General features: G+C 40.9%; 2 protein-coding genes across 3 annotated transcripts; both read right to left on the bottom strand.

Moving 5' to 3' along the window:
* Positions 1-5358: 5358 nt before the first annotated feature.
* Positions 5359-9294, bottom strand: tpbg1b (trophoblast glycoprotein 1b). The gene is given in 3 exon segments (XM_067611544.1): positions 5359-6913; positions 6915-7733; positions 8071-9294. Coding segments are annotated over 3 exon segments (1101 nt in total). The 5' UTR covers positions 8325-9294; the 3' UTR covers positions 5359-6885.
* A 162-nt stretch (positions 9295-9456) lies between these two features.
* tmem222b (transmembrane protein 222b) lies at positions 9457-17225 on the bottom strand. Of its 2 annotated transcripts, none has more exons than XM_067611547.1 (6): positions 17024-17225; positions 15822-15906; positions 14747-14778; positions 14543-14639; positions 14328-14458; positions 9457-12970 (listed from the first exon to the last, which is right to left on the bottom strand). In XM_067611547.1, exons 2-6 carry the CDS (start codon positions 15879-15881, stop codon positions 12883-12885), a joined length of 408 nt encoding a protein of 135 aa, XP_067467648.1. In that variant the 5' UTR covers positions 15882-15906; positions 17024-17225; the 3' UTR covers positions 9457-12882. The 2 variants fall into 2 exon arrangements, with proteins under 2 accessions (XP_067467648.1, XP_067467646.1); XM_067611545.1 differs by having other exon boundaries at positions 17050-17225.
* Positions 17226-19166: the final 1941 nt, after the last annotated feature.

The following is a 19166-nucleotide window of genomic DNA, read 5'->3' as shown; positions in this document are numbered from 1 at the left end:
CAATCGAAGGACTTCATTACGTTTGGTCTCCATCGAAACAATTCATCTTTATACTGTGTTGTTGTCCCTTGAGGGACTGTGTAAGAACATAAAACAGAGAAGGAAAACGCTTTTCTTTAAGTTTCTGCACGTGAAGTAAGCCGCAGCTTTAGGAGCTCATTCAGAGTTTGAGAGAAAGATGCAGGATGGGACATGGAGGGAAATATGTCTCGCTAATTGAAAACTCCCTAACCTCATCCTCCTATAAACAACCACAGCAACAACAAAACAAAACTTCTTACAAGCCACATGGATTGAGAGACTGATTCGTGGCCAGCTGGAGGACAGCGGCGCCCACAACAAGGCTTCAGGACACTCTCTGTTCTGAGGCCCCTGAGGAGGGGAAGGCGTGGGGGTGGTGGGGGGGGGCCCACAAGGACTGGCAGAGCCGTGCTGTTGCTACGTTTACAGTTGTAGTCAATTCAGAGATCAATGGAGACGCGGTCATAAAGACTTCAGAGGGAAGCTGCATTGTTGTGGTGGAGTGTTTTACATGAGTCTTTCTTTCATATGAGACAGGACTTTGTTTTGTTGAGCGCATTTGTTTCTCATTTTCCTCGGGTCTGGGGATCTATTGCGGTCATGCACCAAGAGGTTTTTGTTTAAATTTCAAGAGCATAAAGAATCCCATTATGAAACGTGGACATATACATGTTGTACAAACTCTGTGGTAAACATACCAAATGGGGACTGATAGATTATACAATTAAACGCAAATCAAATCCATTTGCATTGTGAGTTTTATAAAAGTCAAAGTGAAATTTGAATTCTGCAAATTTTTTGTGTAACGATAATTATGCTGGAACTATTGTGCAGATTTTTCCATATTTCTAAAAAGGATCTAACTGTTGTGTTATTTGTGGAAACTGTGTTTAAGCTTCACCCTTCATGGTGGCTGTTTCCCATGGCAGTGATTGACTGACAGATAAGGGCCAGCATTGCAAGGAGACATGCTGTCAACTTCTTTGGTGCCCCATAGACATAGAAATTACGAATCGCTTTGCCAAACGTTTCATTCAGATCAGATTTGTAGTCATTATGTAGTTAGTTCACTTTTATTCTATGTTAAATGATTGCATCACCACTCAAATACACTTCAGTACATACATCAGTGAATGAAAGCAACACTGTTCATACCACTAGAATGTTTGACAGTGACTTTTAACAAGAATAATTACAGCTGAGCTGACAACAGTGCTCTCAGTCATCAGTAAGGCCCTGTCATTCAGTGTCAACAAGGTTCAGTTTGAAGCTTCAGTGTTTAAAGTCTGTGTAAATGAAAATCAGAGATTTCTTTTTAAACACATTATACATGTTAGAAAATAATTGCTGAAATCGTGAAAAGACTGTGAACTATGTAAAACTGAATCATGGAGTTAGAGCATTGTACTGTTTTTCAGCATTACTGTATTCAGGATTTTTTGGGCGGGCCTGAAATGGTGGCTGTATGACATAGAGGGGTTACTAGCATGACCCCTCCCCCACTATATAAACGTATGTACATAGTGCACGTACTCATAGTTACTATTTTTACACTGGGTAGTTTTACAAATGTTCATTTACTTGTGAATGGGGCCATCTTCCATTAATGTTAGCAGTCAAGGAGTTATTTTAAGCCCTGCTAAAGCATCCGTTGACAGGTGGAGACACAGCACCAGCTGTTCAGCTGGGAGGACAGGTAGAGTCAACGGATGTGGCACTGACAGTGGCTGACACTAGCCACCGCCCGCAGCTTCAGCTTCAGCACCAGCTGTGCAGAAGGAGAGCATTTGCTGGGCAGCACTTCACCAAAAAGTACAGCGTGAGAAGCTTTTGCTCCAAGGGTGATGGCCACAACAAAGCTGCCAAGGACTTTTAAGCACAGAAGTGAGTAATATTAAGTGCACTGAACTCCATTGAAAAAAACAACAATTTAACATAACAGTGATTGGTGATGGTTCGCTTGTTAACTAGTCATTTAAGTTTTTACTGAAACAAGTCCACATTTACATACAATATGTCCCGAATTAAACAGTAGCTCCTTACGTTACTTTATTTTTAAAATATCATCCATGTAGCTTACCGTACACCTACAAACAAGACCTATTTTAAACGGGAGTTTGGTACGAGCATTGTTAACTCAGAGGCTGTTCAGTTGGGCCGTGTTTTCAGTGCCTTCAGTGGACGCACCCCTAGCATTTCAGAGCAGAGACTTTAAGATTTGTTTGTACATGTATAAACACCGTCACCGTCACCGTTGAATGAAGCCTGTTCCTGTATAGCTTACGAACACTAATACAAGACATTTTCCTCTTTTTTCAACAAGCCCACATAGCGTTGGTTATTGTTAGCAATTTCAGACGTCTGTTCCTTCATAACATTGAACATTCGGGAGGAGCCATCATGTGGCTAAGTTCGTATTTGAAACTGGCAGCCAGTTAGCCTGGTTTGGTAACGTTAGCACTGATTCCTACCACACGCTACTTTTCAGTCATGTTTTTTTTCACACCTCACCTCCTGAGTTTGGCAGCCCTAGCACTTTTGCTGTTTTCCAGACAACTCGGAACTGAAAAATGTACGCCCTCCTACTTGAAAAAGTAAGTTGGAACAGCTCTTGAAATTGGAACTCTGACTGGAAAACTTGGGCCAATTTCATGCACCGAGAAGCAGATGCTCTGATGCCACTCAATATGGCAGTATCCAAGAGAAGTAGGTTTCGAATGGTGTTGAATTAATAAAATTCTCAAAATGAAGACTGTTCACTTAGGCTACATTAATAAATGACACAGGCTATCAGAAACATGTATCATTACTGGTACTTGGTAGGCTACTGTGTGTAACATTCCGACTAAAATGTCATGTAAAATATCTAGTGACTTACCTTATCCTCCTCTTTTTCACTGATGTATTTAATTAAACTCTGCTGACGTTGCAAATATTCATATGCTGCCTGCCATAAGAAGATGAGTTTCTCACAGTCAGCCATGTTGATTGTTTGCACTTTGTGTCGTGAGTAGTGGAACACATCAAGCTCGGAATTAGGAATTTGCAATGTGGAAATTTATGACCTCTGAACACACCATTTCTTTCTTGTTTGTCCGTGATAATAGAAACAAGGTCTAGCTAGCTGGCTGTTAGCTGTCTCTTTGTCATGGGTTCAGCTGTGGTAATGACAAATAACTAGATTTTCAAAACTCACAGCACAGGGTAGTCCTTTATTCTCAGCATTCTGTGTGTTACCCAGTGACTCCAATCACAACACAGAGTAAAGTCCCAGAGTAACGTAGGAAGTGTTGAAATCACAGATGGGACAAAGCAATGACCAAACATCAGCTCTGCAGCTGGTTGAAAGTCTGTTCGATGGAATTGAAGTGACATTACAAACTATTTTCAGTGCTCGTCAACACCAAAATTGCACCAGTGCTGACATTGTCAGTCAGAATAAAGAATTTACGCCCCTTGGAGAACACTAATATAAATTAAATAACACAATAAAACTTGAATTTCTTCTTTTTGGTAATTGCAATTTTGACCAAATAGGTGCACAAGTCAAAAGAAACACCAAGGATGTACTGACTTCTTAGCAAAAACACATTTCAATTTCAGTTCGACTTTAAATAAGTACTATGTTTCAGGTATGTGTGTGTGCACATACTGTATATGTGTGTGTTTGAGTGTGTGTTGTTAGATCCAGCCTTTATGAAAGTGATAAATGAGAAGCCAGTTGGCTTTAATGGGTAGTGGGCCAGCTGTACCAACTCCTCCTCACATGCATCCTCTGGCAAACACAATTAGTCACATTGATCAAGAGAGCAGCAGAACAATGAGTAATACCCCACTGGAACCACCTCTGCGGTTTGGTCGCCACCTTCACTGACCAGACTGGTTGGACATGATGGATAGGCGATGCACAGGAAGCAGGACCAGTGAATTCATTGATCTCACAAGATCTCTCAAGATCATTGTTAAAAGAAGAGAGAAGATAGAAGAGGAGGGAGACAAGAATTGGTTTCTCTGTGCTGTGGACGGTTTGGTTTTAAAAGTGTGTCATGTAGAGCAGAAAGTATCAAATGACTGTGTCGTGTTTAGTGATGGCAAATGTAAATGATGACATGTGTCCTTAGTTGAGAGAGACACAGCTGCATTTGTCATACCATGCCAGTGGAGGGGGTAGATGCCACTTTGTCTCTGTCGTCATACTGCTGACTGTTGTGGTCTCTTTCTAACATGTTCAATTCCTCACAGATGTGGTGTTCACTTTTAAGGCATATTCCCTATCATGGCCATTAAACCCATGTAATGGCGCCAAGATGTTCCCAGAGACAGAAGGCGTATGAAACAAAAAGCCTGCTGTGGTACAGTGGAGTGTTCTGAAAACTGAAAAGAAAAACTTCAAATATGTATTTTACCCTTTTCCAATTGCTGAAACCACATGCTGCACAGACTACAGCAACATAAAGCTGTTAAAGTTTTTTAAAACTGCTTCCTCGAAAGAAACCTCAGTGGTGTAACAAATAGCTTGTGGGAATTCAAGTCATGGCAAGCAAAGTTGAAATAAAGATGTGATCTTTTAATCAGACATGTACAACATACTAAAGAACACCAATTGGTATTTTTTTTCCTGATTTTAAGAAGCCTTTCCTGCACAGGGAGTAATAGAAAGCGTCTGGACGCATTTGTAGGGTTTTTCTCTTTTCACTGCATTCCTGCTGAGACAATCCTGCAGAGCCTATAGAAAACAGGCCATATACAGTATTTTTCAAACAGCCTGACTCATAAAAAGACAAAAAAAGGCACGGCTCCTAATGCACACTTTAATGACCGAAGACGGAAGTAATGACATTCAGGCAATAATCTTTCTTCTCTCTGCTGCTCCGCCAATTGACACCAATAACCCGTAGCTGGCTTAATGCCCCGGTTGTGACATGTTAATAATAGTTAGTAATAGCAAATGAAAACTTCCCCTGGGATTTTCTCCCACAGGCAATTATCATGAATGATGACACTTTAACAATAGCTGGATCAGAGCGCTCAACTTTGTCACCATGAGTGAATCCTATTACGCGCCGGCATAATGGTCGTCTGTGAAAACAGAAAGAGAATGAGTATCACAAGGCATCTTTTGGCGCTGGAAAACAAAGCTTATTTCAGGCGTCTGGCCATCCGAGCTGCCCTCTGTGACTGCGTACGAGCCTCAATTGTTTTCTCCTCAGCGAGTAAATGCCCGTCTTAATGTGGTTCTGCAGCTCGGAGAAATAATACCTACTGAAACCCTGTATTTCTGCTGTTTCATAACCCACAAGATTACATTTGCGCTAAATGAGCATACAGACATCATGACTTTCTGAAGCTTTATTTTGTCATTACACATGCAGTAAAATGGCTCCATGTTATAAACATTTCTGGATTGCTATCAGAGTAGTTTGGAGAACATCTTGAGAGGACGAAGATGCTACTTTGGCTTCGAACAATGAGAGGCTGTTTCAGTTAACTCCAGGCCTCCTTTCCCCACTTTCCTAAAACATAGATAGCTAGTAATTTAGGCAATAAACACATTGGGGAATGGCAGCTCGCCATCCCCTCTCTCTGTCTGTGTGTCTGACTTTTGTAGCATTAAAAGGCCACAAAGAAGTGAGTTGTATTTGTAATGTAGCCATTTAGAAAAACAGGGATGACACATGACATTTAAGATAAGAAGACGATCGTGTTTTTGGCTTGTGATTCATTCGATGTATGGTTTGAATTTGATTAAACATGCATGTAAAATGTAAGACATACATCTCTGGATTTGAGTGCCACTCTTCCACGACAACTTCCACTAAAAAGACACTTTTCTTGAGAAAAGAGAGAGAAAAACCAAAAGGTTGAAGAGCATATTCTTCAGTTTCATAAGGCTCCCTCCTCAACTGGTCAGAGCAAACTACTGAATGAAACAATGTAGCTGGTGTTTCAGAATCATCTGTATCTTATCATTGGAAAAAAATCCCCTAAACAGAAAAACGTGGAGACTTTTCCTTCAAAGAGCCTCCAGAGCGGCTGTTGTCTTTAAAGGAGGAGGGAGATTGCTTTCAGCGGCCTCGGCCTACGACTGGTTCTCATCATTTTGACAATAAAACTCAAGGAGTTGAAACAAAGCAACGTTTCATGAAAAAAAAAAAAAAAAAAAAAAAAAAGGAGAGAAAAAAAAATGAGGGGGCTAGGATATTCCCGCTGGTCTGCGCTGAATTGTCCCCCTTCCAATGCAACAAGCCAGAGAAGAGCAGAGTGGTGATTTTAGGAGAGCTTTGGAAAAGCTTTTGGAGGCTTAATTCCTCTCTGGCACCCTGGGGCTGAAGGACGGGGGACCAAAGGGCTTGAAACGGTTCAAAGATGAATGAGTGATTGTGCTTTGAATTCCCAGAGGTTTGTTTTCATAGTGTCAGGATTTTATTGCAGCGTTTTGTTCCTTTTTTTTATTACAAGCTAAATATGAGTCAAGATCTGACATAGAATACTGAATGAGTTTGCCATGTAGAAAGGGATTCTTATGTTGCAGGAAAAACAATACCTTGCTGACTTCAGGCACTTATTGTTGCTCTAGTGTGGACATAAAGAGCAGTCATGAATATAAGAAATATCAATCAATGAGCTCCCTTATTAACATTTGTCTCCATCTAAGATATTCTGTATTAAAAAAAGACTATTAGTTATGTAATGAGGAACGATGGGCAGTGCATGCTTTAACCGACAAGGCTAAAAGATTATTAACACTATTGTATGTATATATTTACAGACAAATCTGTACATTTTTTTTACACTTTTCTACTGTTAAATGCGTTAGAAAAAAGTCAGTTCCTTTAAGAAAATACACCAGTGGTGATTGTCCTCTCACACGTCAGCGCTCGTGGAGACCTGACAACCTGGGGTCAGAGTCGATCTCGAAGCGATAGTGGTAACCTTCCCACACCTCCCTGCAGGCGTCACGCATGTCATAGATCCGCTTCTTGATGCCCTTGCGGTTGAGATACAGTACAAAGAGGAAAATGAGGCCAATGAAGCCAAGGACTATACCCAAGAAGACGTATGAGGTCTGCAGAGCAAGGTCCGCACCCGCATCCCTCTGGTGGCATCCCAGAGTCAGCATGCCCACGGCCAGCATGGACGTGTTTCTCATGCTGGCTGGGAAGGCACACACCAGTTCCTCAGCGTCCATAATGCGTCCCTGTGATCTGTTGAGCCACACGGTAAAAGGTTCGATTCCGCATGTGCATGTGAACGGGTTTTCCCCCAGCAGCAGGTCAGCTCTAGGAAGTGAGTCCAGCTCTCGTAGGCCCTCCTCGGTCAACGTCTTGAGGGCGTTGAGGGTCAGATCCAGTTCCTCCAGGCGCTCCAGGCCCGAGAGGGTGGCGTTGTGGATGGCCACCAGGGAGTTGTTGGAAAGCAGGAGCCGCCGCAGGCTTGTCAAGTGGGAGAAGATGCGTGAGGGTAAATAGATGAGGCTGTTGTCAGACAGGTCCAGTCCCTGCAGGTTCCCAAGGGAGCTCCAGCGGAGAGAGGTGGCCAAGTCCATCACTGACGAGTGGTTGTAGAGGGCCCGGCTCAGGTTGAGCTCCCGCAGAGACTGGTTCAGGACGGTGAAGGCTTCGGGGTGAATGACAGCCAGCTGGTTGTTACTCAGGTCCAGAGAGCGGAGGCTGCGGAGTCCGGCGAAGGTGTGGGATTCCACCTCGCAAATTCTGGATTTGAGGAGATTTATGAGATGTCATTCACACCTTATAATAACATACAAGACAAAGAAAGTGGGGAAATGAACTGGTTTTTGCAGAAATTGCAGTACTTTGGGTAAAAATTGAACGTGGGCATCAATTTAATACACATGGAAGCACACAAATGCTGTTTCTAGCGCAAAAATGTAGAAATCTGCTTAACTATTATATTTCAGGGAGAAGAGGGAACACCTGATGACTGAAAACAGTATTTTGCCACTGACACACATTGTATCAGAGGTCAGGTTTGTCCTGAATGCAGCGTAACATGTTGGCTTTGCATTAAAGTAAGGCACAGGAGTCTTACCTGTTATTGCTCAGAGACAGGTTGGTCACATTATCCAGCCCTTTGAAAGACTCCGGCCCGATTCGACTTATTTGATTCCCCGTTATGAACAGATTCCTGGTGTATCCGGGGATGCCGGTCGGGATACTCCGCAGGTCTTTGGAGACGCACTTCACGGTGTGAGCCGCCTCTGAGCACTCGCAGCGCGGAGGGCACGACGCGTAAACGGAGCCGAGCAACGTACAGAAAACAATGCGCTGCGCCAGAACCAGCATGTTGGACAGAAACACTCCGAAAGCGGCAAGCAAAAAACGAAAAAAAAAAAAGAAACGCACAGAGAAGGAGTAAATGATACGATCAGCTCCTCCAAGACATCATTATCATCTGCTGTCCCGGCTGGGAATGCGCTTCAACTTTGCATCTCTGCGGAGAGTGTGGCCGGGAGGCAGGGTCTGATTTCCATGAGAACAAAACTGGGGGTCGTGCTGATCAGAGGGGGTTTTTGATCCTTTGCCGTGGCTAAGCGGGGCGTCGCTTCTTCTTCAACAATGAAGTTAAAACGACCATCGACTAGTGCAATGATCTGCGGGGAGGGGCTTTACTCTGCCCGCTCTCTGTCCGATCCTCCAGATCTTCCTCTCAGCCTCTGCTGGCATCAGGGATGGATGAGGAGGAGAAAGTGGAGGAGCTGTCAGCTTTCTTTCTCTGCATTATATTCACTATTTTGTCTATGTCAACCTAATATGATCATATGGAAACAATGGGTTACACTCCCTACACCTGAGCAGAGATTTTATTATATTATATAATAATAATGATAAGTTTTCTGTACAAAGGTCACATCAGGGGATGAATATTAGTTTGTAACACTGACCAAATGTAAAGTCATTCATTGCTCTACTTTATCCTTGACATTTTCATTTATATAAAGGTTCCTGAGAGTTTTGTGAATTTCTAGCTGCTGGAATTTCGCCTCACTAATAGTGTTTAGTGAATTTGATGTCCCATGTCATTCCCACCTACCCAGGTGGTATGGTAACAAGGTGGGGGAGGGGTGTTTGGGGGCCAGACTGCAAAGCCTTTGATCCTGCTTGTCTTGAATACTGTGATGCTCTGCAGGATAATCGCCATTCACTGAGACTTTTAGCTGATTGATAGTAAAGTATCAAAGCTGCCGATGGCTTCCCTTCCTCCATGTGTATTCTGACAACTTCTAATGATTATTACGAGAAACACTTCTCAGTGTATTTATAGAAACTTCAAGGGGGGGGGGGGGAGATGAGACTTTGTCTTTCACGGCTCAGGGAGACTTGAAATCCTAACATCATCCTTCCTGCTGACAACTTTGATGAAACACAGTTGTCATGATTCAATGATGGAAATCCAAGAAAGAAAAACTCACACAAGTTTCTACAATAATAGACATCTTTATTGGTATTATAGCTGTAAGTCATAAACACATTCATAGTTCACACAGTCACTTGCAGGATTCTTAAAATTCCCCATGGGTTATATGATCTGCAGCATAAAAGATATTTTGAGGATTAGAGAAACAAAAGAGGGTTTTGAAATTGCAGACTGGTATAAGTATATATGGATAGTGGCACTAATAATAGCATCCCAACTGTCTTTTGTCAACGGACTCAATTGCTGGGACCACAGGTCTCCACATTCCTGGACCTGGCTCTTGGATACAACAAGGCACCGCAGCAGGCAACGTCTCAACCATTCAAATGATCTCCGCTGAATATGGCATTCTTGCACATGCACTCTGGTAAAGGATCGGCAAACTATTTATCATCCCTTTCTCTAGCTCTCCTCCTAAAACGTTACATATATGTCTATATGTCAGAAGCCGTGATGATGACAATGTTGAACTGAACGTCAAAAGCAAGAGTTTCATCGACGGATCTCAAAGAGCTATTCATTCATTACCTTTCATAGCTCGACGTGTAATGAATGAGCTGATTCACTAAAGAACAACTTACATATTCAAAGACACAGTATGAGTTGTTCTCCCACTTTCCGACATTTAGCGTAATTTCAGAGAACCAAGGCTATTTTCACTTCTCTGTTTGTTTTTACAGCTATTTTCCACATCCACGTTTTGGACAGAGATGTAAAAAATGTTGCTGCAGTTTAGGCATAAAGAGCATATTTCCAGATTTTATTTTATTTTATTTTTTTTAAAACACATGCTACCTTTACTAACATCAATCTAGGGCTACCAGTATGCTACTTGCATCCAAAGTCCAAAAATCGGAATATCTCAATAATTTAAAAGATAAATATTTGAGACTTTGGGGTGTGAGTTTGTATTTACAATAAGAGGAGATTTCCTCTTGACACGCGTTACAAGTGACGAGGACCTCGAAGGCAGAAAAACAGCCTTGAAGTCACAGTAAAAAAAATCAAAAATTAAAAAAAATGTCTTTTTAAGACAGTTTTCACTTTCCAAATTGAGACCAGATTCTCTCTCTGTGTGTGTGTGTGTGTGTGTGTCCCCTTATTTAAACGCTTTGAGAAAATGACTCTGCAGCTTTAATCTACAGAATCTGTAGCTACGGTACAAGCTATTGCATCCAATCAACTAACACAGGCCTGCTACAGTCTGATGCATTATTTATTCCTGCTAAGATTTACCAGCAATCACATAAAACTTGTAATCTTCAGAGATTAAGAGGAAGATGTGGAATAATACACCTAGAACTGAATCGCTAGGCAGTTAGCTGCCGTGATATGCAGCTGATTATTAATCAAGAAGCCACAGTATGAGTCAAACATGAACTTCTCTCTCAGACAACTTCATAGTCTCGCATGCATGCAATACACACGTGCTGGCATGCAATCATATGCTCTCTCTCTCTCTCTCTCCAATCACTGCTGTGTGCATGACTAACACACACAATCATACACTCATTCAGGCACGAATCTGCTTCACTGCAGAGCAGAGATATGAAGAAGTGGAGTTAAAAAAAGAACAAAATGAGACTAAATTATTCAGGAGATTAAACTGTTGAGTGAGCGATCAAGTTTGCAAAGTATATAAAGAGCACCTGGTGTACAGTGTGATGTGTGTTCAAATATCTACAGGCAACATGGGTGAAACATACACACACAAGGCCACAGAATATCTGCTTTCCTGATGAGGAGAGCGCTGTGTTAGCCCTGAACCCTTACTACAGAAAAAAAAACCCAAAACAAAACAGATTTGAATTCAAAAGCTCACACTTAAATGACATCTACTTTGGATTATTGCAGGATGTTGGCCAGTGTGTATCAAAGCTTTGTGAAACGGAGCTGACGTTTCACAATGACCTTCCAATCTGATCTGCAGAGGTGGAAAAAAAAACAGCAGGAGCGACGCTGGCCGGACGCTGAGAGGGGGGTGGGGGGGGGGACTGGGGATGTTCAGCAGGGGGTGGTGAGCGTGAAAACCTGAGGATCCTGGCTACCTGCTGCTTCTGGCAGCACCGCGGACAAAGAGAGGGCTCAACACTTTTTTTTTTTTCCCTGTTTGATTGCAAACAATGAGGGGATTTGAATCTACTCACGACAGCCATGGCAACTGATTTCGAGTGCCAACCATCAAGTGGAATTGATGTTTTGTTTTTTTTTAAAAAACGGGTCAAAACTAAAGCGTACAGGGTCTGTAGAAAGAGATCATTTTTAGGCACTGACTCAAGTCAAAATTACTAATGAAAAACAAAACCTCTCTTCGGTTGAACAGAAAGGATTCATCGCTCTGAGGCTTTTCGTTCAATCGTACTGGAATAATCGATGAGCTGTTCCGCTAAAAGAGTTAAATATTCAATGACACAGTTTATGTTGGTCTCCCGCATTTGGCACAAGTATAGAAAACCAGAAGGAGCTTTACTGAGTATCTCCAGGTGTTTTCCACAGCCACGTTCGTTGAGGTTGCTACAGTCGTTGCACTGATGATCTATAGTATGAAAACATTTATTGTAAACCTATTTTTAGTACCATGAGGTGATCCATCTGAAAATACATAATGCAAACACGTCTCTGAGAAAATATTTCTTTTCTTTTTTTTTTTTTTTTTTTTAGAAGATGCAGACTTACTGATATCCTACGGAGTTAGACTGATCTAATGCGGTAAGAAAATGCACAAAAATACAAACTGCTCTGGCGTATTTCGGTTTAAGTTGTAGTGCTGTAGAAGAGCTACGTTAAATCAAGCGTGAAATGCGAGAAATTCCCTAGAAAGGCATCTAATTGATTTAACATGTTTGTGCTCTCCAGTAGAAAAAATGGCATTCAGGAAGCACTGAATCAAGGGATTACACTCCCAAATCCATTACAAAGTAAGATCATCAAAATCTGAAAGCAAGGCATGAATGTGTTTCCCTCAGAGAATTCAACACTGACCTATCTCTATTCAACTATTAATAAAGCTACCTAACTTCTACACTTCGCAGGTGGTGATGGCTTCAACCTGCTGTTAGGCTTTCTTTAATCATAATCCATTAAGTGTGTTTGTGTGGTCCTGTTAGTCGTAGTGGTGGGGGGATGTTCAGCCCCATCTCTCGAAAAATAAATGACTGAGTATAGATGAATTTCCGTCACTAGGGCATTCCAGCTCCACCGCTGGAGTGATGCCAGTAACAGGTCGCCTCTGCTTTCCACAGACCAAACATGTGTTGGTGTACATGTGTTGGACATCTTCTCTCGGAGGTGAGTAGTCTTTATTTCCTCGGCTGCTTTCTATCGACACCGTGTGATGCCCCCCTCCCCGCCCCCTTGATGTTTTAAAAGGTCAGCCCTACATCAGACCTGCGGGGGTTACACTTTGTCGTGAACCTGCCTCCCAGGTCACCGGAGGTTGAGGGCCAGGGCCACTGTAAGGATGATGCCCATCAGCATCAGGAAAGGCAGCCAGGTCTTCAGGAAGCCCGCACAGCTGGATGAAGCAGAGGAGGGAGAGAGAGAGAGAGAGAAGAGAGAGAAGAGAGAGAGAGAGAGAGAGATAGAGAGATAATCACATTTTTGTACAATTTCCCCCCCATCCAGTGCCCTGATAGTGAAGGGAAGGCATATGTCATCAATATCCCAGTGCTGGCTGTAACCATGGCAACTGTTTCAGTATAGACAGTATGCAGTGATGTCACTTTTTCCTCACAGAAATCCCATTCACCCCCACAGAGTGAAAAGAACAGTGACTGGTATGAATGAAGGGAGCTGTGATAGAAGTAAAAGAACAAACACTGGGATATGTAGTCCATTCCTGCAACGCTAGTATTCAAAATATTTCTGGAGGAATGACCTACATACACTCTCCATGCTCTCTAAGAATCAGGGCTCTCTCTCTTTCTTGTGTCCGACAGATTCAAGGCATACCTGTGAAATCATGCCCGAGCCCCTGGGATCCCAGAGAGAAACCTCATTCACAAGCTTCAGTCCTACTTCTAACAGCGGCTTTGAAGACAGCAGCTGCACATGACTGTACAGTGCTTGTGTTGTATCAGCTTTTAAAGCAGACGACGTTCTAGGATTTCTGGGCTGAAGATGCTAATTGCCGATTTTATGTATGAAAGTCTTTGTACATTTAATCATACAATTAAATTGCTAGAATATTTTAAACCACTGCAACTGCATACTGTTCAGTATAACTGTACTGCTACTAGTATTTACTGTGCTTATGTGGTAGAAACTTGCCTGAGGCCGATGAAACTCTTAATACACAGCCTGGTGTCAACAGTTCAATTACAATGAGACTGAACTTGCAAAGCAGTTTTGCTCAATAATTGTGGAATTTATTTATTTCCTCAGCTAACTAGCTACTAAAATCGGGTATTCTTAAACTACAATATGCTAAAATGAACTGATTAACACAGTTGATGCTGTATGAGAAAATTACAACAGTGCAGTCAGACACTTTCTATTGTCTTAGCACCACTTGTGCACACAGGATTTGACAACAAAACAGTGACTTTAAAGTGCTGACTGTTTGCTTTAATTTGAGGATGTTCACATCCAGAGGAACTATATAGGACACTTGATATTTTTCCCTGGTGACATTCTGCAAGGTCTGTACTGCAGCCGTCTTCTCTTTGTACTTGTTTCTGCTGTTGAGATGTGCTGATAGGCTTATTGGGTCGCACTAACTGAAGCAGCTAAACATCAATTAAGCCAGTGTTCCAACCAGAAACAGCCCTGTGTTTAAAAAAAAAAAATACAAGAGGCTCTGCAGCATCAGTTTTCCTTGCTGGACCCAGCAAACAGTTTTTCCAAAGACGGGACATGTTCACCTTCCTTACCTGACATGTTTTCCGTGGATCAGAGCGAGGAGGCAAAGGTTAACCATGTTCCACGAGGTGCTGTTTTCATATCGCATCAGATTCAGAGCCATGGCAACGTGTGAGTGACAGTTGTCACAGCAGAGGTTGTGCTATGGTGAAAAAAAAAGAGTTCAGATCATTACTGGTGTAACTCTTCTATAAAGTACATAAAAGACACAAGACCACTCACTTACCATCCTATGCTTATACTCCTCTGAAGCATCGTGCACTGCTGTGTCCCAGGCATTAGAGCCGCTCGCGTAGACTTTGCTAACATCAAGCATCCAGTACCTTCAAATAAAGAGACAAACTTAACTGTGTTGTTGTGTTGAACTGATAAGGTTTGGTTCACTACAATGTCAGTGTAACAGTATAATCACAACAAGCCATGTACTTACTTTGTTGGTCTTCCAAAAGCCATGTTGTCCTCCTGCAAAAAAAGGGAAAATGTTTAATACTGTTCATGTTGGTTGAAGTGATCATGTGTGTATTAAATGTTTCTTTGATTCATGTGAAGACACAAGTACACTAACACACTTTTGGAGTTTTTACAACCCAGAATACGTAGTTTAGATGGTTTTAGCATTAAGAATGTAGGAAATGTGCCTCTCATCCTGTTTGCTTGTATTCACCATCAAGTTTGTTTGGGTGTAGCAGCCAAATGGGTCCAAGCTACATTTGTAAAGCTGCTATTTAAAAAAACATTTGAACGTTCTAATATGAGTATTTAGGAATTATACTTCTCTACAAGTGTAGATCACAATCTAATATTTCTGGAAAAAAATCAAATTGTGGTCAGCTGAATCAACTTTGGGGAAGAAATTAAAGAAATTGTTCAATAGTTCAACTTTTCCATTAGACGGTTGGCTTCATAAAGCATATCTGAATGTGTCAAACCTTTAAGTCAATCCCATTTGGCTCTCACACATCAAGCTTTTAGGCATATTGCTTCACTGTGTGGTTGTGTGTCATTGCTGTTCAATTTGACAAACTGTGTAGGTTTCAAAAATCTGTGTAACAGTTGTAATCTTTGCAGAACAAATAGCTAAAAGTAGGTTTTATACAAAACTCACACTGGGTTTTTATATTCTGTCATGTTTTTGTTTTGTTTTTTCTAACCAAAATCACAATGTTTGGTTTCCATCTTCAGCCAAGAAATCTTCATCAAGCTGAATCAGTGTTTCTGGGCCAAAAGTGTCATGAAATACAGCTGTAGGGTTGGGTGTCAAAAGCTTTCAGCTTTTATGGTTTGAGTGTTGGATGCTCAAAACATACAGCAGGTTTTCAGTGGAGAATTCCCAAAGCTAAAAATCAGCACTTTAACCTTATACTAACTGTGTTTCCTCACAACCAGTGAGAGTAAAGTCAATGTACTCTACTCTATACGCCCTGTATATCCATTTTACATACAGCCAACAATATTATCTCAAAAATGATTAATGTAAACCCCACAGCACTATAGTCATTACTCACTGAGACAAAGTACGGTCCGGCGAAGTCCCGGATGACACCGGTGGAAGTACAGATCCCCATGTGTCCAATGAATGGAAACAGCCATCTGAATAAAAACATGCAAAGTTAACATTACTACTTAAAACAAGCAATAAGCAAACATAATACACCATAGAAAGATGAACACACATGTAAATATTAGTGGACATAATCACATCTTTGGGCAGATCCAAGAAGGACAAGCTGTGTCAGTCAAGTACTATACTAGAACTATATCGATGTCATGATATGAGACTACATATCACCTTAGATTTTGGATATTGTAATATCATGATGTGGCATAAGTGTTGTCTTTTCCTGGTGTTAAAGGCTGCATTACAGTAAAGTGGTGTCATTTTCTGAACTTACCAGACTGTTCTAGCTCTATTATTTGTCTTTACTCACTTAGTCATTATATCACATTACTGATGATTATTTATCAAAATTCTCAGTGTAAATATTTTGTGAAAGTGCCTCATCCCTGCAATATTGTTGCAATATTGATAGAGGTATTTAGTCAAAAATATTGTGATATTTGATTTTGTCCATATAAAGCAGCCTTATACTATATTAAATTATTACTAATAATGCTTTAAACTAAGTGTAGTTGGAGGTAAGACTCAAATCCACGCACGCCAGGGACTCACATATTACACAACTGTAATCACTGTTGCAATGACAGATGAGATCATATTAAGCAAAAGTTTGATTAAAAAATAAAAACAAAACAATGGTTACATATTTTCTGCCACCAACACCACACATTTAGAGAGTCATTGTTTGTGACTAATATACACAACTGTATGATTTTGACAGTTTTGCAAGTTGAAAATGCTTTAGAACAATATTAGAAGAGTAACTTTAAGATTAATGAACTGTAGACAAAGCTTCGGTTTTGTAAAACCGTGTTTTCGTTTTGTTTTGTTCAGTTGGTGTTATTTGTAAAACTGTCTAATCATATATGCACCGAAGTGTCTACTTTACAATTTAACGTTACTCATAAGTTTTCAATATTCTGAGGTGATATTGGTGACTGTGGCTTTTACTAAAAGCGAAGTCACAGACAGATTTATTAAAGTGTATCAGCAACAGGATGCTGCTGTAATGTTACGTCTGGCTGCTAGCTAACGTTAGCTTAACGTCAACGTTAGCTCATGAAGTCGTCACTTCGTCCCATGTCCGACCTGCGACACCGGCGGCGATAACTCACGATAACACGGGGATGGGAGTCCACACAATACAGTACGGATAGCGGCTGGCCTCTGGGTTCATTTTCTCTGACGCTATATGGTAATTCCTCATGGTGTCTTTTTCGACAACATCCGCCATCACCAGCTGTGGAAAATGAACTTCATTTGTCCCACTTACAGCTGTATCAAGTCCACGACAAACACCGAATACAACGGGAAATATAAGATTTAGCCTCAGAATAAAACTGAACATCTGTCCGTTTTTGGTCATAAATATGGGGACAGTCGATGGGGTAAACGCCGTATCTCCAATTAAATATTCGTTGTTATGATTATCTTGGGGAAATAAAAATAGAAGAGGCACAGAGATGTTACATGGATAGCATTGCAATATAGTAGTTCAGCATGCCTTTTAATTTGAAAGAAACCACCGGAAGCTCTTGCCCTGTTACTGTTATCTTTTTTGACGGCAGCAGCAGCTTCCGGGATCTCTGCGAGCCCGCAAAAGGAACAGATAAGTCCGGTGCAACGTAGACAAACAATAAAACACACAACAGTGCATTTAACATTAATTTCAACTTCAACACACACACACACACACACACACACACACAGACACACACACAGGTTTACCTAAGTCACTTTTGGGGTATTTACATAGACTTATATTCATTTCCTGGAGACTTATCCTCAACTGGTCTTAAATCTGGTTCGTGTCCCTGCATGTGGCTTGAAGTCATAACCCCTAAACCCTATTTCCCTAAACTAACCTTAACTTTAAACCAGGCCCTCACCCTAAAATTAAAGATTTACATTAAGGGGGCGTGCTTTTTGTCCCCATTAGGGAAGTGAGTCCCCACAACATGAGAAATACCTGGACTACACACACGCACACACACCACTTGCAGGGAAATGACAGCTAACTTTATTTTGTTGGATAATGAAACGGTCAAGTCATTTAGGCTAAAAGTTGGAATGGACGCTGGTTGATTTAACTGTTCAATGCAGGCCAGACATTTACGTGCTAGTAATGCTTATTTTAATCAATCCCTCTTAGAATTAATTATTAGTACACATATATGTATATATAATTTTCTTTTGAGAGTAAAAAGTTATGTGATTTCTGATATATTACATGCAGAATATCCAAAAAAGAGAAAAAATCCAGTTCCAAAAATGCATTTATTAGAATTCTGAAGGTGTGAACTATGATACTACTACTAGAGAAGTTACCCAAATAATGAATTGAATCTGTGAGGTTTTTGGTGTAACAGAAAACAGATGCAAAGTATGGGCTTAGAAAAGCATCATAACCAATAAAGAATGTGGACAAAAACTGATCAAATGGAAACAAATTTTAACTTTTACGCATCTTTTACCACAGTCAAACCTTGTCACTATACAGTTGAAAGGACTAATCAATAAATAAATAAGTCAATCGCCAGCAAATTAATCTGGAAAAAGGTGAATCTCCGAAACCAAGCAGCAACCTCTGGGGAAGTGCCAAAACTGCAGTTCCTCGAATGGCCACTTGAGGCTGGCTCCAAAAGCGAGTCATTCCCCATAGACCCCCATGTTAAAATGCCCAACTTTACAGCAGAAATAAACATGTTTACAGCCTGGTACAAAATACGGTTTTGTTCTCTATGGCCTTTCATGACAACTTTTTGTCTTGAATTACTATTACTTTACTGTTTTTACTTTTTTGGTGTTTGGACCAAACAAATAGTCAACTAATCAAGCATATAATTGGCAGTAATAAAATCATCATCAGTTACAGCCATAGTCTTTCTGACTTCATAGGTGTCAAGGGTGATGTGAATTATTTACAAAAGCATCATATAGACCAGTGGTTTCCAAACTGGTGTGACGGGAAGATATTGATTCATTTTAAGGAGTTCTGAGCCAAAAAGATTGGTATAGGCAACAATTTCAAATTAGCAATAGTTAACCCTATACTTGATATACATATGTTGCTTGGATAGCCATAACAACACACAAATATCGGTTATGGCAAAGCAAGTTAGCTCATTTTACACTTATGGAACAAGATTATTGACATATAGATAGATATTCCACACACTGTTTAAGCCTCACTTACAGCATTCCATACTACACAGTGTATGGAATGCTGTCA

This window comes from Thunnus thynnus, chromosome 15, assembly GCF_963924715.1.
Source record: "Thunnus thynnus chromosome 15, fThuThy2.1, whole genome shotgun sequence".
Classification (NCBI taxonomy): domain Eukaryota; kingdom Metazoa; phylum Chordata; class Actinopteri; order Scombriformes; family Scombridae; genus Thunnus; species Thunnus thynnus.
This window is presented reverse-complemented; position numbering and strand designations above follow the sequence as displayed.